This window comes from Myodes glareolus, chromosome 4 (assembly GCF_982192425.1).
Source record: "Myodes glareolus chromosome 4, mMyoGla1.1, whole genome shotgun sequence".
Taxonomy (NCBI): Eukaryota; Metazoa; Chordata; class Mammalia; order Rodentia; family Cricetidae; genus Myodes; species Myodes glareolus.
Window position 1 is genome coordinate 107,338 of NC_142029.1, and position 22,703 is coordinate 130,040.

Here is a 22,703-nt window from a genome sequence, read left to right on the forward strand (position 1 = left end):
GACTGGCAGTAGTGACAAGACTTAAGCTAGATTCCACACCCTCTTGTATCAAAGCTTGAAAAACATCCAGACTGTGTAGGGAAAGTACATGCTTCTAGAACTCTACCTTCCTCATCAAAAGGTAGAAATGAGCCAGTTAGCACTTACTGCTCTGGAAATGGAAGGAGGGAAGATAAGGAGAGGGCTTGGGGAGAGAGAAGCTGCTGTCTAGCTGGAAGCTGAGCTTCCCAAGGGGACTATGACCGGTTTACCACAAGCCAGCTTACTTTTCCTGTCCTGAGGGCTGGGGGTAGCTTCCTCCCTGACTTCCTTCATCTGTGGGAATCTCTTCTGTTTGTTACTGTTTGGCCTCAATGTAGGTGGCAGAAGCTGCCTGTTCTCTTCAGGTCCCCATAGTCTCATTCTTGGGTAGATGGATCAAGGTTCTCTGCTAAACTTCTGTGAACTTCCTGAGCCTGGTTCAGAGGGTTCTGAACTGCTGTGTAGGGTATGAGGAGGGCCCAGTGAGCACTGCACCAAGCCCACGCAAAGGCTCACCTGTACACCCATCCACTTAGTGTTAGCCTTGCATAGCTGTTACCACCAGGCAAACATCCAGGCAAATGCTAACTTGGCCCCTCTCTTGGGGACCTGTCAGAGGCAGAGTGGCAGGCAACCCCTGCATGCACTCAGACAGTACCCTGGCCAGCCTGGGAACCTATAACTGTTAACTCACTGTGAACTTTGTATGCAGGTGTGAAGGCCCCTTTAAGAGATAAGCTCCACCTACTCTCTCTCTGTCTCTCTCTCTGTCTCTCTCTCTCTGTCTCTGTCTTTCTGCCATTTCTCTGAGGAGGCAGGTCACTGTCTTTCTGTCCTCCTCCCTCCTCCCTTCTCCCAGTAAACTTCCTTCCCATTTAAGTTCCACCTAATGACCTGTTTGTCCATCATTGTCTCCCTGCTCCATCTCCCCTAGACCCCCATGGGATCCACGGTTCTACCTGGTGCCACATATCATTACAGCCTTAGACTCAGGTTGAGGTTCATCTGGGTAGAATAGCCTGAAGCTGAGCCCTATTGTAGGGGTACACACAGGACTCAGAGGCATTTGCTGGTACCATGTGCACTGGCCTGGCTAGGAAAACGGGAGGACTCATGTTTTGTCTCCAGAGGCTAGGGCGACTCAAAGGCTGTGTGCTCACATTGCCTTGGTGTAAGTCATAGGAAATTCGGACAAAGGGCTCCATTGGGGTAGTTTCCTTCTGGAGTTTGGGTTCTTGTTCTGCTTTTGGCCCTCACTTCTCCCTTCCTCCTTGTAGATCTGATTCATGTTCTCCCAGGTTTCATTTATTCCAGAGTGGGAGCTGCCCCCTAGCTCCCTAACTGAAGCAGGGCCCTATCCGTGTGACTACTAATTGTTTTCCTACCTTCTCAATTTACAGTTTTCAATTTTTTTCTCAAGGCTTTTTTTTTTTAATTTCTGTCTTCTGCAGCAGGCTTTAATTAGTTATTTCACTCATGGGGGTGCCCTGGTGAAAGGGGGATGGGTGCATGGGGGCTGTGGAGTGTTAGGTATGATCTCTTCAATGGTCTGTTCCTGGGTGGTGCCTGAGTGGTCTTTCTCAGAAGCAGGTATTGCCTTAGGGTAAAATGAAATTTAGGCCTCTTTGGAGCTTGTCATGTCTGGGCCCTACAGTGACTATTTTTTTTTTTTTTGGTTGTTGTTGTTGTTGATCTTGTATTGGTTGGTGAGACTATAAATTAGTATATGTTATGGTTTTCATCTCTCTAAGAGGCAAGTCATGCCCACTCCCAGCAACCCCTGCCCTCCCCCACATCTTGGACTCTCTCTGTCTCCTCTCAGTGCGCATGCATGCATGTCTCTATCGGGTCCTTCTCTGTCTCTCTCCTTTTCTTTCTTTCTTTCTCTCTCCTCTAAGTAATAAATATACAATTCTATTCTGTACTATGTGTCTGCCCATGTGCCTTCCTTCTACCCACTGCCTGCTCACACCATGGTGGGACCAGCCACCTGCTCACACCATGGCAGGACCAGCCTGCTCAGCTGCTCACCTCGCTGAGACCAACAACCGCTTGGAGGATCTTGCAGGGATTGCAGCTGTCTCTGTCTGGGACTGGCTGCTCCCAGAGCCCGCTGCCTGCCTACTGCCACCGGGGACCCACCAACATTTTTTTTAAAAAATCACAAAATTATAGGTATTATGGAAAACAACACAGAGCTTTCTCAAGAATTAAAAATAGGAGAACAGGAAAGATGACTCAGTGGCTAAGAGTGTACAGTGTTCTTACCAACTTCAATGCCCAGCACCCACATTGGGTGACTCACAAACAACTGCAACTCTAGATACAGAGTAATTAACACACACTCTTTGAACTGTAACCTGCACTTATATGCAAAGACACACATATGCACACACAATTTTAAAAATATGTAAGCAAATCTTTAAAATAAATTAGAATTACCAGATTATCTAGCAATCCCACTATGTATGTGTATAGTCAAAGAAAGTAAAATCAAGACCTTAATAAAGTCTGTACTCCATGTTCATCCAAGAGTCAAACCATGGAAGCAATAGAAGTGTCAAGTGAGTAAAGACACTGTCATCATGAGAATTTCATTTACTCATGAAACAAAAATGAGAAAACAGGTTTTGTAATGCCAGAACTTGGAAGGCTGAGGCAGGAGACTCACAAGTTTGAGACCAGTCTGACTATTCATCCAAATGCTGCTTTGCTTGCTTTTTTTTTTGTTCTGGATGAACCTGGAGGACATTGTCTTAAGTGCAATAAGCTAGAAAAATATCTTTTATGTCATCTCACATGTAAAATCTATAAGAACTCAAATACATAATTACCAGGGGGTGGTGTTATTCAAAGGGTATAAAGGTGGATGAGTAAGCCTAGAACTCTAAAGCACAGGATGACGACTATAGCTCAAAACTGTCCGTGTAAGATCATAGCTACAGCTCTCACAAATGAGAGTCAGTTTATTCGGGAGGCAAATCTGAGTCATCATGGCCCAGAAACACAAATAAGGTTATCCCAAATTCTGTGTTCCAATGTGGAGGTTGTTTTGTGAGGTATCTATAGTTAAAGAACAACGAAAGTCACAAAACAATGCATTTTAAAAAAATGCATTGATGGAGCTGGAGAGATGGCTTAGTCATTCAAGGCTAGGCTCACCAGAGAGATGGGTACAGGCAGGGAGGGATCTCAGCTACAAGTCTCAGATGCTATCTGATAGCATTCATTGGACCTTTGGTTGGTTTTGTTAGTACAGTCAAAAGTTTGTGTTTTTAATCTGTTCATTACTATATTAGCTCCCACACCACAAAGTGGGCGAAGAATACATCTTTAGGGAACTAATGACAGCATGAGATAAATTTTAATTAGACTCTGGGTGCAACATTCCAAACCCTCCACAGTCATTGAGTTTTATTCAACAATGAAATGGCACGGTACGATTGGTAATAAAAGATTCGCCAGACTAGCTTAATACAAAATATACAGCTTTAATAAACAGAAGAAAGGAAACTTACAAAAACCAGGGTTCCAGTGATCCAGGAACACAGAGGGCAAAGAGGAGGAGGCGAGCACACCTGGATCTTTTATTTGTTTTGTGTGGCCCCAGGGGGACACACCCTAAGCAGAATGAGATTGGCTGAAGTTCCCCATCACAACAACCTCTGTAGACATAGACTTTTCACAGGGATTCCCACTCACACAACACTGTACCACATCAGAGATATGCTAAGACAATAGATTTTTGTCCTCTCTATCACACACCTATATATAGACAGTAACTATGAGAATGTGTGCTACGCTAACTCTGTGACTTGTATTTATTATTCTATACATTCTATAGAAGGAGAAAAGATTACTTTTCCTAGGCATATCTCAGTCCCTCTATAATGCATGATAAATAACTTCTCTATTCCATCGGCCTGCAAGACTGTGTGTGTATTTCAAAATAGCCAGTATGGTTCCTGTTTCAACACAATACAGTCACACCCCTTATGCAAAATAAAATATACCAAATTAGAACCTAGTATCTGCAGATTAGCACCCGGAATCTCACCAGCACAGACACTGGACTGAGTAAGTCCTTCGCTCTCAACATGTTTGACCTGGACTCCTGGCCTCACACTCCTCACAGTATCCTGCTGCTGGCCCTACTACTAGGACTCTCAGGTGAGCATGCTCAGGAGTACAACAGTATCTCCTGTATGAAAGGGAAAGTACTGACTCAGGACCACCAAGTTCAAGTTCTCAGACCCAGTTCTCAGGGCAAAGATTTATTTGCCCCAGAGGGACAGAGGGTAGGGATAAGAAACAATGACAGAAAACAGAGAAAGAGGGAAAGGGAACCACAGAAAAAGAGCTGGGATATTTGTCCTGGAGGGACAAAGTACTGTCTCTTGATAAAGAGGAGACAGATGTGGCACATAGGAAAATGTCATTTTATAAAGGAAAAACTGTAAACCCTGTGTTAGAAAGAAGTGCTTAAGTTTAATTGGGCATGTTAATTAGGTGAGCCCAAGAAGGTTTTTGATTACTGGATTTTAATGCATTGATAGCAGAACGTTGGCAGTCAGCCTCAGAAAAAGGGATTGTCCAAATACTGGAACAGACCTTAGGGGACTAGCTTCAGGAATGTAATCTGATGGTTTTTAGCAAGGCAGAAAGAACTGGGGAGAAAGTCAATGTCTGTTAGAGCCACATGCTCCAGGGGGCTAGTGTCCCCTTCACTGTGAATAGAACTGAAGGGTTCCAGGTAAACAACAGAACTGCCAGAGGAGAGAAGCTCAGAACATTGTTTATTTTCTAGAGGCAGTGTCTGAAGCACTGCTCTGTGAGTCCATGGGTTGCCACAGGAAACCAGAAAATCATTAAAAACCAATAAAATTTTTTTAACATTACAGCTAACAAATTTACTTATGTAGAACCCCCATGTAACTCTGAGTCCCATCAGAAACAACATGTCAGTTCCAAAGCAGTTGATGGCCTGTCTCCACACTCAGCACTCTCTGCTCACTTCCTGAGTCAAGTCATTGCCATGGCTAGAGGGAAGTGTCTCTGGCAATGCTCAACCACCAGCCTTCCCACTAAGTTTTCTCATTCTGTCCTCCAGTTCCTTCCTCATCTGACCACAAACTACTCACTGAGTGCTGCTGCTTTGAGAGGCTGTATTATTATTTTGTCTTACTAGTGCTTGTGTTTTATTGCTAGGCTTGACATGGCATTGTACCACAGACTGGTAATCAATACAATATACATTTATTTCCTCATAGTTCTGGAGGTTGGAAATTCAGGGTCAAGATGACCACTAAGATACTTTTTTTCCACGAAGATCTTCACCAACCCCGCATCAGACAAAGGTCTGATGTCCAAAGTATATAAAGAACTCAAGAAAATAGACATTAGAACTCTAATTAACCCAAATAAAAAAATGGGGTACTGAACTGAACAGAGCATTCTCAACAGAAGTTCAAATGGCCAAAAGACACTTAAGGTCATGCTCAACCTCCTTAGCGATCAGGGAAATGCAAATCAAAACAACTTTGAGATACCATCTTACACCTATCAGAATGGCTAAAATCAAAAACACCAATAGCCTATGCTGGAGAAGATGTGGAGCAAGGGGAACACTCATCCATTGTTGGTGGGAATGCAAACTTGTGCAACCACTTTGGAGATCAGTATGGCAGTTTCTCAGGAAACTGGGAGTAAACCTACCTCAGGATCCAGCAATTCCACTCTTGGGAATATATTCAAGAGATGCCCAATCATACTACAAAAGCATTTGTTCAACTATGTTTATAGCAACATTATTTGTAATAGCCAGAACCTAGAAACAACCTAGGTGCGCCTCTCCTATTATAAATTATACCTTCTCCTACTCTCCACACAGAATCTTACTTCAGACTGTCTCTGTGGATCTTCTGTTTCCTGAAATGAAACCAGTCACATTAGATTAAGATCCACCTTAATTGATATTTACTCCTTCAAAGACCCTGTTTCAAATATAGTCACATTATTAGGTACTGGGCTATGGCTTTGATATGTAGAGTATAAGCAATTCATCTATACCAGGTACTCACACATCCCTAATCTTGTTAATAGTCTCCAGGGAACTTTGTTTCCCTTCATCTCATGGTAAGGATTATTGACACTGTGAGTGGTCCCTGCTCATGATTCTCAAAGGTTGTTTGTCCTCCGTTCCTTCTTTGTCCATGAGAAAAACTTGATGGCTTCAGGTCAGGGCTTATCAGCCCTCAGGCTCCTCACTTTGGTTAGGAGATCTATTGTGTCGTCTAATAATAGAAGTCAAACTTTTAATATGTCCTCACTATACTCCCACTGAAACTGATACTAGCAATAATTGATGAGTCCTTCTTATGATTTTAGCACTTCCTGAAGCTTTTTGTTTTTAATTTTTTCAAATTAATATATAATTACATCTTTTTTCCCTAGTCCCATTCTCTAATTCATTGACTGTTTCTTTAACTGTTCTCACTCTCTCCCTCACTCTCCTTATATGCATATCTCCTATGTATCTCTATTTTTGTCTCTTTCAAACACCCCCCCACACACACACTCCTAAATATATAAAAACAATTTTCTCAATTCATATACTGTTACTGGAATAAGGACAACACCAATACACATGATAGCATTAAAGGTGAATATTTCACTGACAGACATTGTGTGTCCTTGCTGTCTTTATATTCACATTTCAGTCTTGCTTTGCATTATTGATGTCTCCCTACAGTCTCCAATGCAAAAGAATAGCCAAAAGATTGAAATTTCTAAAATGTGGTATTTAGGGCAACTTTGGTTTTTATTGGCTAATTAATCTTAGCAATTTACTTCAGTATTGTGGACTTTTCTAGTACAAATGTTATACTTTGAGTATGAAATATACCCACAAATTTATGTATTAAAGCCTTTATTCTCAATTGGATGGCACTGCTACAAGAGATAATTTGGTGTTTGAAGATAAGGTGGACATGTGCAATATTGTCCCAATATACACTGTCTTCATGAGGAGATTCTACCTCCCCTGAGACCACAGCAATGGAGACAGTCAGCACTGTGATCCCTTAACTCTCTGAAACACGAAGACAGAGGTAAATATTTATTTCATTGTATCACTGCCCTTAGTTGGGTATTTTTCAAATTGATAAGAAGTTAATTTAGCAAGCTATAATTATTAACAAATCCGCATCTGTATTTAGAGTTAGATGCAGCTCCATAATCTGGACCAAGGACCATGGCACTATGCAGATACCCAGTGTCAGTGAATGGTCCATGACCCAGAAAAATCAGCTGAGGAATTACTTTTCAATGTCATGAGCATGAGCAGTCGCCATGTCCTAACTACTGTACGATGTACTCCACTGTTCTACCTCATATGGGCCTACATGTCAGGTTAATACTCGTGTCACACTGCCATGGACACAGAAGAAGCAGAAGCACAAACAACCATGATAGCAATGTCTAGAGCTGTGATTTGAATTCAGGCTGATTGACTGAGGTCATAGGATTAGCAATCACTCTTCCCAGAGACTTTGATCTATCCCATGAGCTTTAACTGGTGAAATGAGGACAGGGTCTATGGGTCTCTCCTTCTGTACTCCTCAGCTTCCTCCTTACATGCAAACAGTTTTTATTTGGAAATTCATTCACATGGGAAACAAGGTTTCTATTTCTACATAAATTAGCAATTTCAAATGGGTTTGAGTAACATGGAAACATGCACATTGAGCAAATCACACATATGGGAGAATTTATTGAGTCGTGACTATGAGGTAGAGACTATTGACAAAAGGTATCCACTATCCTTCACTTTTCTCTTCTTTGCTGAAATGCTTTTCTTCTGCATCATGTGGTAATTGACAGGCTTGAGTGTGGCTGTCGTTGTTGTTCTCCTGGATATATTGAACATTGAAGTTGCAAACTCTGTGGTAGTGTTCTGGGTTTTCTGTGGACTCATGAATGAGGGTATGAAACTATCTACCTTCCACAAGCCTAACTGTGTGAAGTCAGAAACTCTTCCTTTGCTTAGATAGTACACAGTTACTGCAGCCTGGACTCTAGAGATGGGACAGAGAAGAAGGATGGAGTTTTTCCCAAGCAAAGCTGCTGTGTAGAATCCAGCTGGTCTCCCTAAATCAGCTAAAGTCTGGAAGGACTGAATGCTCCTACTAGCTGTGATCATCTACATCCATGCAAACAGAGTTAACTGAGATTCTCAAATCCACTCTGCAAAGCTGATTCCATACACATCAAGACTTAGTTTAGCTTTCTGTGCTCTTCTCCCAGATACACAAGGTCCTAGTCACTCACTTGATGACTTCCTTCTCTCTCTCATAGTTGGTTGCCTCAAGGAGCAGTTGGCTATTGCTTTAGTTCTTTGTGAAAGATGAAGTGGGTTCTGAGGCATATGACATTGACTTTTAAATCTCCCCATATTTACCATCTCATTTTTATAGAATCAAATTACTTTGTAAGTATCAAAGACATTATTTCATTTTAGTTTCTATTAATTATGTTACAGCATCATTGCTAATAAGAAATGTTACAAAGCAATGGCTACTACTCATGTGTCATGTTTAAGCAAGTCTATTGGAAAAGCAAGCCATACATACTGTTTCTACACTTTTTGTTTCATCTCTGTCTCTACATTTTAGGTCCCATTGCTCAATAAAATTTGAAATTACAATTTTGTTTTTAAATACAATAAATCAGTCCAAGGAATTTTGAGAGTTGTTACAGTTTTCAAATTCTGGACTTACTTTATCTTAGTACAAAAGCGAATTAGGTCTTTTTTAATCTTTGTGATATTTTCTAAAAAAAAAAAAAAACTTTGGTCTAAGAATGTAGGATTTTCAGTTTGAAAAATTGTAGAACTTTGAGAATTTTTTTGTAATTTTTGTACATAGTTATGCCAAAAAATAAATTATTATATAGGCTCATATAGTCTACCCTATTCCCATTATTTTTCCCATATTTCATTTTTTAATCAGTAAGTATTCTAAGACTATCAACATGCTTGTTAGATTTGGCATTACTCACTATACAAGGTTTTAATTTCACAAAGTTGTCCTTTGCTTTTGGTTTCAGGTATCAAGGGAAGCAGATTTTCCACATCAGATATTCTTGTTCGAGATAGTGATGTGGGGTCTCAGACCATCTTCCACCTTCCTAGCAGTTATAGGTGTATGGTCTTTCCTAAAGCTATTAATGAGAACTACAAAGTAGAAGATTAGAGTCACCATTGTCAAACACTAAGTATAATTTTGGAGCTCAGGACGCTTTATGAAATTTTAAAATTCAGAGTACAGTCAGAGTTGGATTGTCTTTAAAACCAGGCATATTCTTTGGGATTCTTTATTTCAACACAAGGAAAACCTACTAGTACTTCTGGCAGGGCAGTTATTAATATCTCCAAACAGGTATCATTGTAATAAACTCAGATTTTTAACTAGGGAGAACATGTTGTCTCTCTTGTGTTGGTCCCATAGTTTTGCATTATAGGGAATCCTGGGGTTTATTTAAATTCTGGATGTATTTTCTCTTTTAAAACTTTGACTATACACACTATCTCATTGCCTCCTGGATGCTAACATTTCTGATAAGAACTGTGTTCATACCATTTTGCAGGATGAGATGAGTCATGCTCTAGGCTGCTCTCAGCATTCTCTTACTATACTGCTTTTGTCTGCTGGATTCTAGCATCTGCTGGTGTGTGTTTCTCTGAGTATATCTCACATCAAATTAGATCAGTTGTTGGACTTATAATTCTTATATTTTAATAAACCAGGAATGTTTTATACAGCAGTTTTTTCCCAATAATCTTGCCACTACACTCCAAATTCTTCAACTTCTCTTTATTGTACCTCTGCCCCTGCAGTGCTGCCTGAGTAATGTTATGGTACAAATTTCCATGATTTTGCATTTTTTGTAACCTGCTAAATCCTCTGTGGACCCTGTCCATTGGACTAATAAATTATATGCCCCAAATATGTTGACTCATGAGTTGACTCCTCAATATCATTTGGTTCCTTCTCATAGTTTCTCTCAGTTTGGTGTTAGGTTTTGCTATTCAGACTTTTCACTTTCTTTAGTACTTTTCCTTACTTTCCTTTTGCTTTTTTCATATCCCAAATGAATGTTGCACAGTCTTGGTCCAGTAGTATAGTACAGTGCAGTACAATGCAGTCCTACAAGTTCACCAAAGTCCCGGCAAGAAGGGGACAGATGTGTCAGTTATGGGATTTAAGAGTAACTGAGTAAATAGGGTGCTGTGATGGGAAAACAGGTAAGAGAGAGTGTCCCCAAGTAACCATATCATGTGCAAGGGAACAAACATGGCCTCCTGGAGGGTAGGGCACTGTGACCCCTTGATAGCGGCCATGTCACACCAAACTAGAACTTCTGACCTCTAAAGCATGAAATAAAACGTTTCTGTTGCGTCAAGTCATTAACTTTGTAGGAATCTGTTATGTCATCCTTGAAGTTAATATAATGTTGGAGCCAGAGAGAGATAGTTTGGAGGTTAAGACCACTTGCTATTCTTCCATGGGACTCAGGTTTAATTCTGAGCACCCACATAGTGGTTTATAACTATGTATAATTTAACTTCCAAGGTCCCTCTTCTAGATTCCTTGACCACTTGGCATATGTTTGGTACACAGACTTATGTGGAATAAAAATACCAATATGCATGAAATTAATTAATTAATGTGATAATAATACATATTTTAAAAACTGGTAACTTAAAACAGGGTTTTATTTCTCTAATTATGTGCATGTTATTGCATGTTGGGAAATATCTACAGCATTATCACTCCACCTGATAAAGCAACCCCCCCCGACTTGGGGTCTGACCTAGAATCTGGTAATCAAATGTACATCTCACTAACTATACCTCACAGTTAATATTTTCATCTCGCTGTTCTCAAAGAGTCATGTAATCACACACAGTATTATTATATCAGAAGTGCAACATGCCATGTGCACAGAAAATAAAAAACAAACTGATACTGGCATGAGAATTTCAAATAGATTTGGGGTTTCATGAAAATATTGTCAAGTATTCAGTGTCTCTGTGATTGATTTTCTCATCTGTTACATTTGTAACATTTGGTCTAAGAGGCCCAAGTGAGGGGAACTGTGGTCACCTCATGCTGAGGTTTAGTTTATAACAGTATTTGATGACAAACTAGAGGAGCCTGTGGGTTTATGTCATGATGAGCACTAACTGATGTTTCCTGCAGGAGCAGCTACACAGGAGCTGAAGGTGATTCAGCCTGAGACATCAGTTTCTGTCCATGCTGGAGAGACAGCCACTCTGAACTGCACTGTGACCTCTCTGCGTCCTCTGGGGCCCATTAAGTGGTTCAGGGGCACAGGACAGAGTCGGCAACTAATATATGCTTTCTCAGGAGAGAAGTTTCCCAGAGTCACAGATGTTACAGATACTACAAAGAGAAACAACCTGAACTTTTCCATCCGCATCAGTAATGTCACACCTGCTGACGCTGGTACCTACTACTGTGTGAAGATTGACATAACAGACTCTTACAGGGATATTTGGTCGGGGGGAGGCACGGTGCTGTATGTGCTTGGTAAGTACTGCCTTGTCCTCCTCATCCCTCATATCTCCAACAGGTCAAATGTGTCCAAGATTGTGTATTCAGCAATGAAGAAGCAAGCCTGTAAGTGACCCTCATGCTCATAGGGTGACTTTACCTAGCTGTGGGCCAAGGAAGCTGAGGAGAGGACATACTATGTGCTAGCAGTGCCATTTCTGGTAAATGGGGCAAACCCATATCTTTGTCTGCCTCACAATACCTTTTTCTCAATCCATCCCAGTCTAGTGGTTACATAAAGACAGCTGATGCTGTGTTCAGTGACATGGACAAACCTGGCATACCGCCTCCACAGTGTCTTACCTCACCCAATTAAGTCTTCTCTTTCTGCCAGACAACGTGGCCTAGTGTATGCCAGATTCCATTCTAGATGTCAAACAGATAGCAAGAAGCAAGCAAGCATGAGCTCTTTCCCCAAGATGAGTGCCTCCTCCCTCCCAAGGGGAAAATAAATCAAGGCAAAAAGTGGCAAGCCCAGGGCACAGTATGATTTTCTTACTTGTTCTTTGTCCACAGCACACTGAGTTTGGTATATGCCCACATTCACTGTGGAATCTCTCACCCTTGGTTTACAACTTTGTCTTGGGTCTCTCTGGAAACATTTTGCATCCTACTTGCACAGGCACTGGAGGTTCTGGACAATGTAGATCTAAGTCCTGGAGTTGGTCCCCATGTAGATGATATTCAATCACCAGCGTAGGCATCAGGACATTCACTTTGAACTTCCTGACAGAGGCCTGAAGTCTTATTTCTTGGTCTTGATTCTGGCGATTTTACAGCAGGAAGTATAGTCAGATTATCCAGTCCATCCCTGTTTGAGATGTGAACCCAGTTTGCCAGTGCCCTGTTCATGATCACATAGCCAGCTGATTCTGGGATCTGGCCTTGAACGTACATCTGACTCCAGGCCAGATTCTTATAGTCCAAGCAAGGAACACTGTCTCCACTTAGCAGCCTGGTACATATGAGATGCTGAGTCAGAATATTTCAAACTCAACCATAATTTCCATTCAACATCAGATCCCCAAGGTTTCAAGATATTCCTCACACTCAGATGCTAACAGTAGTGGTGGGAAAGTTACACCAATGTAGCCATACTATCACTCCATATTAGAAGTGAGAACTATTCCTTGTATAAACAAAGCTTCATAGTCCAGCAGCTAGAGACAAACTAATAAAGATCTCAGATCATGAATGCTTCATTTGTTTCAATTCATTGCCACTAAAGCAATGCTACAGTAAAGGAACTTGTATACCAGCAGTTCAGGCAACAAGGAGACCTGCTGCATTTGAAGGTGAATTAGTTTATAAGGATGTTACCATTTTCCTACCTGGGTATGGTATAGGAAGTCTTCTCACAAGACTTCCCTCAATAGAGAGAGACAAGAGGAGTGACTTTATCCTGACACTATTGATGCCATAAATAAAGACACCAATGTTCTAGGTAATGTAATGCCTGGGCAACTACAACCAGCAAGTGGCTCTGTCAATGTACAATCCATAGACTTCCATTGATACTAGATTTATTTGACATGTCATTGTCCCTCAGGACTCCCTTGATGAGAAAGTAGATGGAAAGAGGGAAATGAAATAGCAGTGTGCTATGTGCTGCATGTCTGTTATTTTGTTTTCTACCTAAACATGTTCTTTAGAGGAGAGGTCACTTCTTCCCTTTAGAGAAGAAAGCCCTAAGGTTCAAAGAGGTCTCATGAGTGGTGAGCAGGTGAGAAAGAGTCAAGTTTGACTAAATCACCCTGCCTCATAGAGTAACACAGCATACATGGTATTCCTCCTACATAGCTTATTCTCTCTGAATGGCAGAAGCATAGTACATAGCTGCCTCTTGTGTCCAGTCTTAAAAATGTGGGCTATTGTAACATGAAGGGGCCTGCTTGTTGGGGTTTCTGTCCCACCCGGTACACCACAGCTGGCAAGCCCCAAAGAAAATCACACAGAGGTCTCCATAAGTTATAAAACTGATTGGCCTATTAGCTCAGGCTACTTATTAGCTCTTGTAGCTTATATTAACCCATTATTCTCATCTATGTTAGCCACAAGGCTCGGTACCTTTCTCAGCAGGGCAGGTGACATCTTGCCTCTTTGGAGTCTAGGCAGGAGTTTAGAGAAATGGGCTTCCTCCTTCCCCGAATTCTGTTCTCATTGTTCCACCTCTACTTCCTGTCTGGTTGACCCGCCTATACTTCCTGCCTGGTCAATCAGTATTTATTCAAAACATGATTGACAGAATACAGACAATTCTCCCACACCACTGGCTATCCATGGAATAAGGAGAAAAGCAGGTTCTGCAGGAGCCCCCTGGAAAAGAGCCACCTTTCTGGAGTTACCTGGAACAGGGATTTTGGCTAGAATTCCTCAAGTAGGATTCTTAGACACAAAGAGGCAGAGGCAGAATTACAGAAATAGGAAAAGTTACTTTGTTGTGGTAAATGAAAATGAGACACAGGAATGACCTCTGAGACACAGCAGGGAAGAGGGACAGAGTCTCTGTTTCAGCCTCAGTGTCCTCATCTGTAGCATGGTGATGATCACAGATCCTTTAGAGGGTGATTCTGGGCCCTCTGTATATCACACGGCAAAGCAGCACCACAGAATCCAAGTGGCCTCATCATTTTACAACTTTGATAACTTACTGGATTTAAATGACAGTTTACCCTTCTGTAGAACTTGGATACCTGCACCCACTTTTGCAGAGTGCTATGACTACCCCGAGAATTACTGAGGAACTAGTATCAGGAGGTAATGTCATCACTTTCTGTGATGACAACAGCCATTTTCCCTGGTCAATGTTATGGACACATTCTAGATGGTGATATCAGTAACATTCCAAGGCAGCCAAAATGCAGTGGTGTGCAGGGAAGAGGGGGGAGACAGTGTCTGCACAAACATCCCAATATGCATGCATCCCAGCACTCCCCTCTCTAATTGGGGCCCAGAGCAACCCTCCACAGCGGGGACTCACTTGGCAGACTCTCCCAACTAGCACAGTATATAGGCCTGCTATATTGAAGGAGTGAAGTAATATAACACACTTAGAGAAACTCCTGACTTGTAGGAAAAGTTTCATCAATGTGAGCTTTGTTACTCAGAAGTCACGTGATCTTGAATTCTTACTTTACCTCTCCAAGCCTTAGTTATCAGTTAATTTGGGGGTAGGGGGTTAGTGATTCTCAGCTTGGCTTCTCTTTTCTTGTTGGGAGCTGTGAATCCCCAGATGCTGAAACAACTTGTTTTCCTGCGGAAGAATTGTCTGTATTCTGTCAATCATGTTTTAAATAAACACTGATTGGCCAGGCAGGAGGTATAGGCGGGAAAACCAGACAGGAAGTGGAAATGATGCAAGGAGAGCAGGAGAATTCTGGGGAGGAAGAAGATGATTCCTCCCACTCCTGCCCAGATCACCGAAGCAGCAGGCTGTTAGCTGCCCCACTGGAAAAGGTACTGAGCCACATGACTAACATAGATCAGTAAAATAGGTTAATCAAGATGTAAGAGTTAGCTAATAAGTAGCCTGACTTAATGGGTCAATCAGTTTTATAACTTATAGAGATCTCAGTGTGATTTTTCTCTGGGACTAAACAGCTGGGGGCCCGGGCAGGACAGAAACACAAACAAGTAGGCCCGCTCATGTTACATTTTCCCCTGATCTGAGTGCCTACAGCTGCTCTGAGCACCAGACCCCTCAGGAGTTCCTGATGGTAGGAAAGTGGTTTCTGGTGAGTTTACCTGGGGCATGGTTATCTTTATATAAACTGCCCCGAACACAATAAAGGGGGCATTCTTGGGGCATTCTGGCCTCAAGGATGACCCATGTCTCTGTCTCTCATCTCTCTGTCTGTCTTTGTGTGTTTCAATCTCCAGCCCCTTGCCTGACTCGGGAAGGGTATGGTGGCACATAGAGTGCAGACTGATGTGGTGCACCATATTTTCTCTTTGGAGTGATGTGGGAAACAAAGATAAATCTAAGATCCACATTTCCCTTTATTTGGTCCGATATGGAACCATTGGAAACATTAAATGTCTCCAGAATGTTCTAACATGAAGCTTGGGTTTAAAATTTCCTCAGATACATTTTATGAAACAACAGGAGATATTTTTGATTAGTCCCTTGATGGACCTGTTACATCACCAAGCTGAGGCAGAACCATCCCTTATACTTCAGAATAGCAGTGCCCACCGAACTGCTCATAATACCCTAAAGCCCACATAGCGTGTCTGGGATATTTCTCAGGGAGGAGATCCAACCAGGGAAGAATGCTGTTCAACTCTAATCTCAGGGCACAACTCTCATATTTTGCACAGAACTACAGAAGAACAATTTATGAGGTCTGACATTTCTCTCTTTCACTGAGAACGCTGCCTTAATGACACAGTATGTTGCTGAGCTCTGTCCTTCAACCTTCTCATGGCCGTCTTCTCTATGTAATTAATCCTTCTGGAGGAAGTACTTGCAGTCCTGATTGTGCTGTAAAAGCCACTGGTCAATTTAGTAAGAAGATCCCTAAGAAAGAGGAGGATGTCAGAGTACAGAACAGTGTTTCTCAGCCTATGGTTCACGACCCATCTGCTGATTGAAAAAAACTTTTACAGCAGTCTCATATCAGATATTTGCATTATGATTTATAAAAGTAGTAAAATTACAGTTATGAAGCAGTAACAAAAATTTTATGGTTGATGGTCACCACCACATGAGAAACTGTGTTAAAAGTTGCAGCATTAGAAAGGTTGAGAACTACTAGTATAGAGGCTCTGCTTCTCACATAGGTTTTACAGAGTAGGGGCAGGAACAATCTAGAGGTATGCCATTTTATGCCTTTATGGATTTTGCTGCAGCTTTCAGTGGCAAAGAATAAATATATGATCTCACATCTAGTAACAGCTGCCTTGACACATAGGATTTGCAAGCACATACTTACACAAAGGATTCTACCTTCATTTTCAGTTTTATGGTGATATTTTGTTCAGTTTTTATGGAAGGGGACGTTGATTCTCATTATATAAAGATTGAGATTCACCTGTTGGGGTGAGATGAATTTTGTCATTTGGCCTATGTAAATTGTCCACCCACATGCAATTTGGTATTAATCCCACCAATGGTTTGGTCACTGGAAACTGAACAATGCCAAGATGACCAGAAATTCCTCATAAATAGTGACTGGCCCCTCAAACCTGGAGGGACATCAGGCATGCTCATGTTTAGATAGACTGACTTCAAACAACACTTGATTACACTCCTGGTTTGATGCACATCTGAGGAGCCACATATGTAGAAATACAAATGTGTATGATATTTCCAAATGCAGCCTGTCACAATACTACTCTCAGCACAGGACATCTGCACAGCACACTGCCTTCCTCCCACTAGTCCACTCAAATGTATGTTTTCAACCAGGGAGTGTTACTGTCTGTTCAACAAACTTCTGTCATTAACACTGAGGACATGAACCACCTTTTAGCTTTTTCTACAGATGGTAATAACTGTTTTCAACCTCAAACTAAGTCTGACTGAAGCCCATTTAGAGATACAGACTAGTGAAATCTTATGGTAAATTCAGGCTTGGCACAGATGAGATCTATTAGTGTGTAGGTAAAAGAAGAAAAAACAAATGACTGGGAGAAGTAGGAAGGGTTCCAGCTTTGTGGCCCTTTTGTCATGTTATTTCCTGAGTTACTATAAATGTAAATCTAAAAATATTTTCCCTAGATTTCCAGAGGAAGCCAGCAGAACAGACGGTAGAAAATATAAAATACATTGATAATTGCCTTCCTTTGTCCAGACTGAGAATTCCACCAGGCTTTGCCCTTCCTCATTTACTGGTGGGGATCTTTGCTAAACTACAGAGACCAAAGAACAAAGGATACAACAGAAGGACAAATCCTGTTCAAAAAAACAAACAAAAAAAAAAAACAAAGCAAAGAGGATAAATAGTTAATGTCTGTGTCTGGAGCACAGCTATCACCATGGAGTAGAGCAGGTTCTTAGTATGGCTGAAGCTCTGGTATTGACCCCAAGCACCACAACAAACAATGATAATGGGGATAATGTATATGAAGGTTCCTCACAATGTTATATCAACAGTGGTGGCCATCACAATCACACCCTCGTCTATATGCTCCTTTGCAGCTAAACCATCTCCTCCTGTGGTCTCGGGCCCTGCAGCCAGAGTTGCTCCTGGGCATACAGTGAACTACACATGCAAGTCCCATGGCTTCTCCCCTCAGAACATCACATTGAAGTGGTTCAAAGACAGAAATGAGCTCTCTCACTTCCAAACTACTGTGGATCCCAAAGAACAAAGCTTCTCCTACAATATCTCCAGCACAGCCCATGTAGTGCTGAGTGCTGGGGATGTCCACTCTCAGATCACCTGTGAAGTGGCCCATGACACCTTGCAAGGAGGCCAGCTTCGTGGAACTGCCAAATTATCTGACATCGTTCGAGGTAAATGACTCTGAAACAAGATCAAGCTCTTATTTCAGAATAGTTTGGCCCATAGTTCCCAGCAAGCATTCATGCATACCACACAGGAGAATCATAGAATGCGACCATCACATAACAGAAACTGTATTTATTTTAACAGAAGTAATTTCAGTTGTACTGATTAAGAGCCACACACTAATTCCTGGCATTTTCATCCATTTTACTATTGTTTTTGCCTTCTCAGTGCACCTGGGAGTTGTGCTTATTTACTTCACTTATTGTGACACCCTGTGCACCTGTGTGATAGGAGCTATGTTTGGGGGCTCTCCTCTGGCACACATAATCCATCTGTCCCCATGATGAACTTGCAATGAGAATGGTTCCTCCATACTTCAACTTCCCTTCTGGGGTCTTTCTCTATGTAGGCTTTAAAGTTTCAGCTTCTGATTGTATTGTTTCAGTTTCACCCACCCTGGAGATCAGTGAGCAGCCATCAGTGGTATGGAATCTGATAGGTGTCACCTGCCAGGTGAATAAGTTCTACCCTTCAAGGCTTCGGTTGACTTGGTTAGAGAATGGAAATATATCCCATATAGAAGACCCTTCTACATTCACAGTAAACAAGGATGGAACCTACAGCTGGACCAGCTGGCACCTAGTGGATGTATCTGCCCATGAGGAGGACATAATACTCACCTGCCAAGTTGAGCATGATCAACAGCCACCAGAAATAAAAACTCATACTGTGATGGTCAGTGCACGTCAGAGGGAACAAGGTATTAGCACCATGTCTGGTAAGGTCTCTACACAAACTTCTTGGCTGTTTGTAAATTTTTCCTCTTTTTTGAATGTCAAAGGTAGCATTTTGATTATTGTATGATAATCCCAATATCTACAAACTAAGTAGAAATTAATGTGAGTTATCATTGCCAACTTCTCATGGGTCTCTTGTGTTAACATTCACAGATATTAAATAAGTGAGACAGGAAGGCATCATCCTACTCTAGAATCCTACCTGTTGCCTTTTTACCCTAACATTTGTTATATCATGTTCATCTTCTTCTTCTTCCTTTTCAATGCCTTCCCTGTCTCCATTCCATTTTACACTTTTCTATGAATATCTGGGTCTTCACTCAGTGTCCTATGCTACCTCTTGAATGTAATTCCAACAGACCTACTGAGGACCTGCAGTTTTACTGTAGATCGGCAACTCACTTGACTGTTAGTGATCATACCAGGGGTCTCATTTCCTCCTGTTTTGTTATAATGGACAAATATCTATGTATACAGGCCATGAATCCACACATACTACATGAAGCTTTCAATTTTGCTGTCATCTCTTGCCCTTCATTAATTACCTAATGAGTCATCAGTTTTGTAGACAGTAAATCTATGGGTGGAGAAGCAATAGAGATGTTGAGTTCTTACCCTGAGACCGTGTGATCTGGTCTAATGTAATGAGGGGAAATCTAAGGCCCCTGGAAGCATGGTCATCAAGAGTTCATAAGGCAAATTTTTCTAGTTAAGTATCTCTCATTGACTTGTTACTATCCTAGGACTTAGAGTTAGAGAACACTTTATATAAGTATGTCTTATTTCCAAATCATTGAGTACCAGGCATGACCATCAACTCCTATGACTTTTTAAAACCTCAAGTTCCTTGTCATACAACCTTTGTTGTGAGCTTTATCTGATGGATAAATGATAGGTCAACCAAATAACCATTATATCACCATTAGAACAGTAAAGATTAGAAATTACGAGCTCCCTTAGAGTAGGAAATATATAGATGCTACATAATTATACCTTCTGATGGACTCTGTCATGTATGTTCATACACTTGCAAGTGTAGTTCACAATGGGTGCTCAGGTAAATAAGAATATTTTCATTCAAATCCAATACCATCATCATATTCAATGAAATTAACTATAAATCCCAACAATATTTCAAATGAACTGTCTTCAAAATTACTTTATAGACTTTTTTGTGTGCAACAAAATTAGGTTATTCAAAAAGTATGACTTTCCACAGTTTGCCCAATAACAAATAAGTTTAGAACTTTTTGTCTATTTTGTGTGAGTTTTCAAACTTTTGCTATAAAGTTTATTAGATGATCATATTGTCCTTTTAAAGTCTAAGTGTATGTGTAACTATGATAATGCTCCTTTCTCAGTACTGATGTAGAAAATTTGTCACATCCCTTTTATTTCATCAGTCTTTCTGGAAGATTTCCAATATTTACCTTTCACAAAACAGAATTCTTTCAGTAATCATATCTACTTTTTCAGTTTATATTTCATTGATTTTCTACTGCTCTTTCTTCAAAATTGCTACAAAAATTTTGGAAAATGCCTTATGGGTCAACAAATGATCGAAGGAAATTGGTATCCTGTCATGGGATTCTTAGAACCATTCATTTAAGAATGGACTCAAAGGACAGGAAGTCCAATGATAATTTAATTGGAGTTTAAAAATAAAAACACATCTCTTGTGCAGGCAAACTCTAAATCTCATCAGATTCTCAGAGTTTGGTAGTGTAGAAAAGAATGGGAAAACAAAACTAGAAACAATTAAACAATCAAACAAAAAATCCCATGCTATTCTAGCCAGCACAAAATTTAATCACAGGGTGAACAACAAATGGGGAGGGAGCTATAGAAAAATAATAGTGCAGTCAATAGTATCAGATAAAGCAAGTTTGGGTTCTGGCAGGCCCTGAAAGAAAGATGAAAACAGGAAAAGAAAAGGTGGTTCCTTCTTAGTCAAGCCTCAGAAAGGTGAACTACATTGCTGCTCAGCTAGGAAAAACTGTATTGTAAAAAGGAATACTTTTATTTAACTTGCCTTCCTAGAGCCCAAGTTGACATTCTATTCTTTTTTTGGTTTTTTGAGATAGGGTTTCTATGTAGTTTTGAAATCTGTTCTGGAACTGGCTCTTGTATACCGTCAGGCCTTGAACTCACAGAGATCCAACTGCCTCTGCCTCCCAAGTGCTGGGATTAAAGGCTTGCACCACCACCACCCAGCTGAGATTCTATTTTCTTGATGTGACATTTACTTGTCTTTTCTTGCTATTCTAAGGGTAGTATTTGCTTCATTCTGCTTGTTTCTGATTTAACTTGGTCTTTTTGGTTTCATTGAGGTGCAAGGCAATTCACTGCACTGCTTGGAACAAAGAATTATCTTTCTATGAATAACTATTTTCTGCCAATTTAATTTAAATAATTATACCTCTACCACAAGCCCTGGGAACAATGGCCATTAGAGTTGGGATCTTCAGTGCCAGACAGTTTAGTAATCAAATTCCAAATTCTTTTATTTAAGTGTATTATCCAGACTACTCTTCCATATAAGAATTCCAAGGAAATATTCTATGGTGAATGTAGGAAGGCAGAACACTGTGGATATTAAACCAGGTATGAAATAGGCTGTGTAATTGAGAGATCCATGGGATCATAGTGCAGGGACAACAAAAGACACAGCAACTCCTCAGAGAGCTGAGTCATGGGATGGCCACTGAAAATTCTTTCAGGATGAAGAGGAGGGAAGAGGCAATAGAATTCATAACTCAATTCTGCTGGGTATCTGTTGGGTAAATCAAGTTGGGTATCTGCTTCTTCCTAAGGCCCCATCAAGACCATTTTCATTCTTGTTTGTTTTGTCTTTGTTATTGTTTGTTTGTTTGTTTGTGTTATCAGGAAATGTTATAGTTTTATTTTAAACTCAGGTAAAGAAATGTGTTGTTTAGTATGAAATTTCAGGATACACAAGGAAAGTCCATTCAAGAACTCAAACATCACACCCACAGTTAAAAGCAGAGAAAAACAAATGTAAACATAATTATCTGTTTGCTGTGTGATGCTCACCTAACTTCCTTCACTCTTCTTACACAGTGTGGAACCCTATGTCTAATGAAATGGTGCCACTCACACTCATAGTGGTCTTTACCATCTCAACTAACAAGATAATCTGCCACAGATACACTAACAGGTCAACCATATCTATACAATTTCTTAGCAGAAATGTTCTACCTAAGAAAGTCTAGCTTGAGGTCAGTGGTCATTTACAACTACCTATTATAGAGAATGCCACAGGAAACCTGAGCTAGTAAGACTCACACATATGATTCTTTTATTTACATCTTGCTAGTATTAGTATTATAGGTAATGGTTACTAAAGTGTTTACTTATTGTTGCTGTTGTTGTTATTGTTACTGCTGTTGTTGTAGTTGCTGTTGTGCTAGGGATTGAACCTAGGAACCCAACTAACCTTACATTTTAGGCAATCACTACAATCAATGTACAACCTAATCAGCCTATTTCTATTCCTAAAACAAAATTTTAACCTTTGATTAATTTCTAAATTAAAAACACCACTTCCTGAAAAACCAAAAAATTTTAGAAGACATTTACACTGGGGTGGACATGGGCTCTATAATGGCTGAGGCACCAGACCATAACATCTATTCTCAGAGACACATCTATAGAGTCTTGATTCTTCATCTGCATGTTTTCAGCAAGTGCTTTGATCAGGCTGTTTGCCAATTTACCAGGCTCCATTATGCCACGAATTTGGATTTTTTTCAGGATTCTTTTATATCAACAAG

General features: G+C 40.7%; 1 protein-coding gene across 3 annotated transcripts in view; it reads left to right on the plus strand.

Annotated features, from left to right (window-relative positions):
- Window positions 1-4,033: 4,033 nt before the first annotated feature.
- The window catches only part of LOC125393353 (signal-regulatory protein beta-1-like), a 28,759-nt gene continuing 10,089 nt past the window's right edge, over window positions 4,034-22,703 (plus strand). Inside the window, exons 1-4 of one of the 3 annotated variants that reach the window (XM_048423788.3) lie at window positions 4,034-4,191; window positions 11,283-11,633; window positions 17,800-18,117; window positions 18,558-18,890. In XM_048423788.3, coding sequence (XP_048279745.3) covers window positions 4,119-4,191; window positions 11,283-11,633; window positions 17,800-18,117; window positions 18,558-18,890 — 1,075 coding nt within the window. In that variant the 5' untranslated portion in view covers window positions 4,034-4,118. The remainder of the gene's footprint in view (window positions 4,192-11,282; window positions 11,634-17,799; window positions 18,118-18,557; window positions 18,891-22,703) is intronic. The other 2 variants (XM_048423789.3, XM_048423790.3) reach the window with 2 other exon arrangements.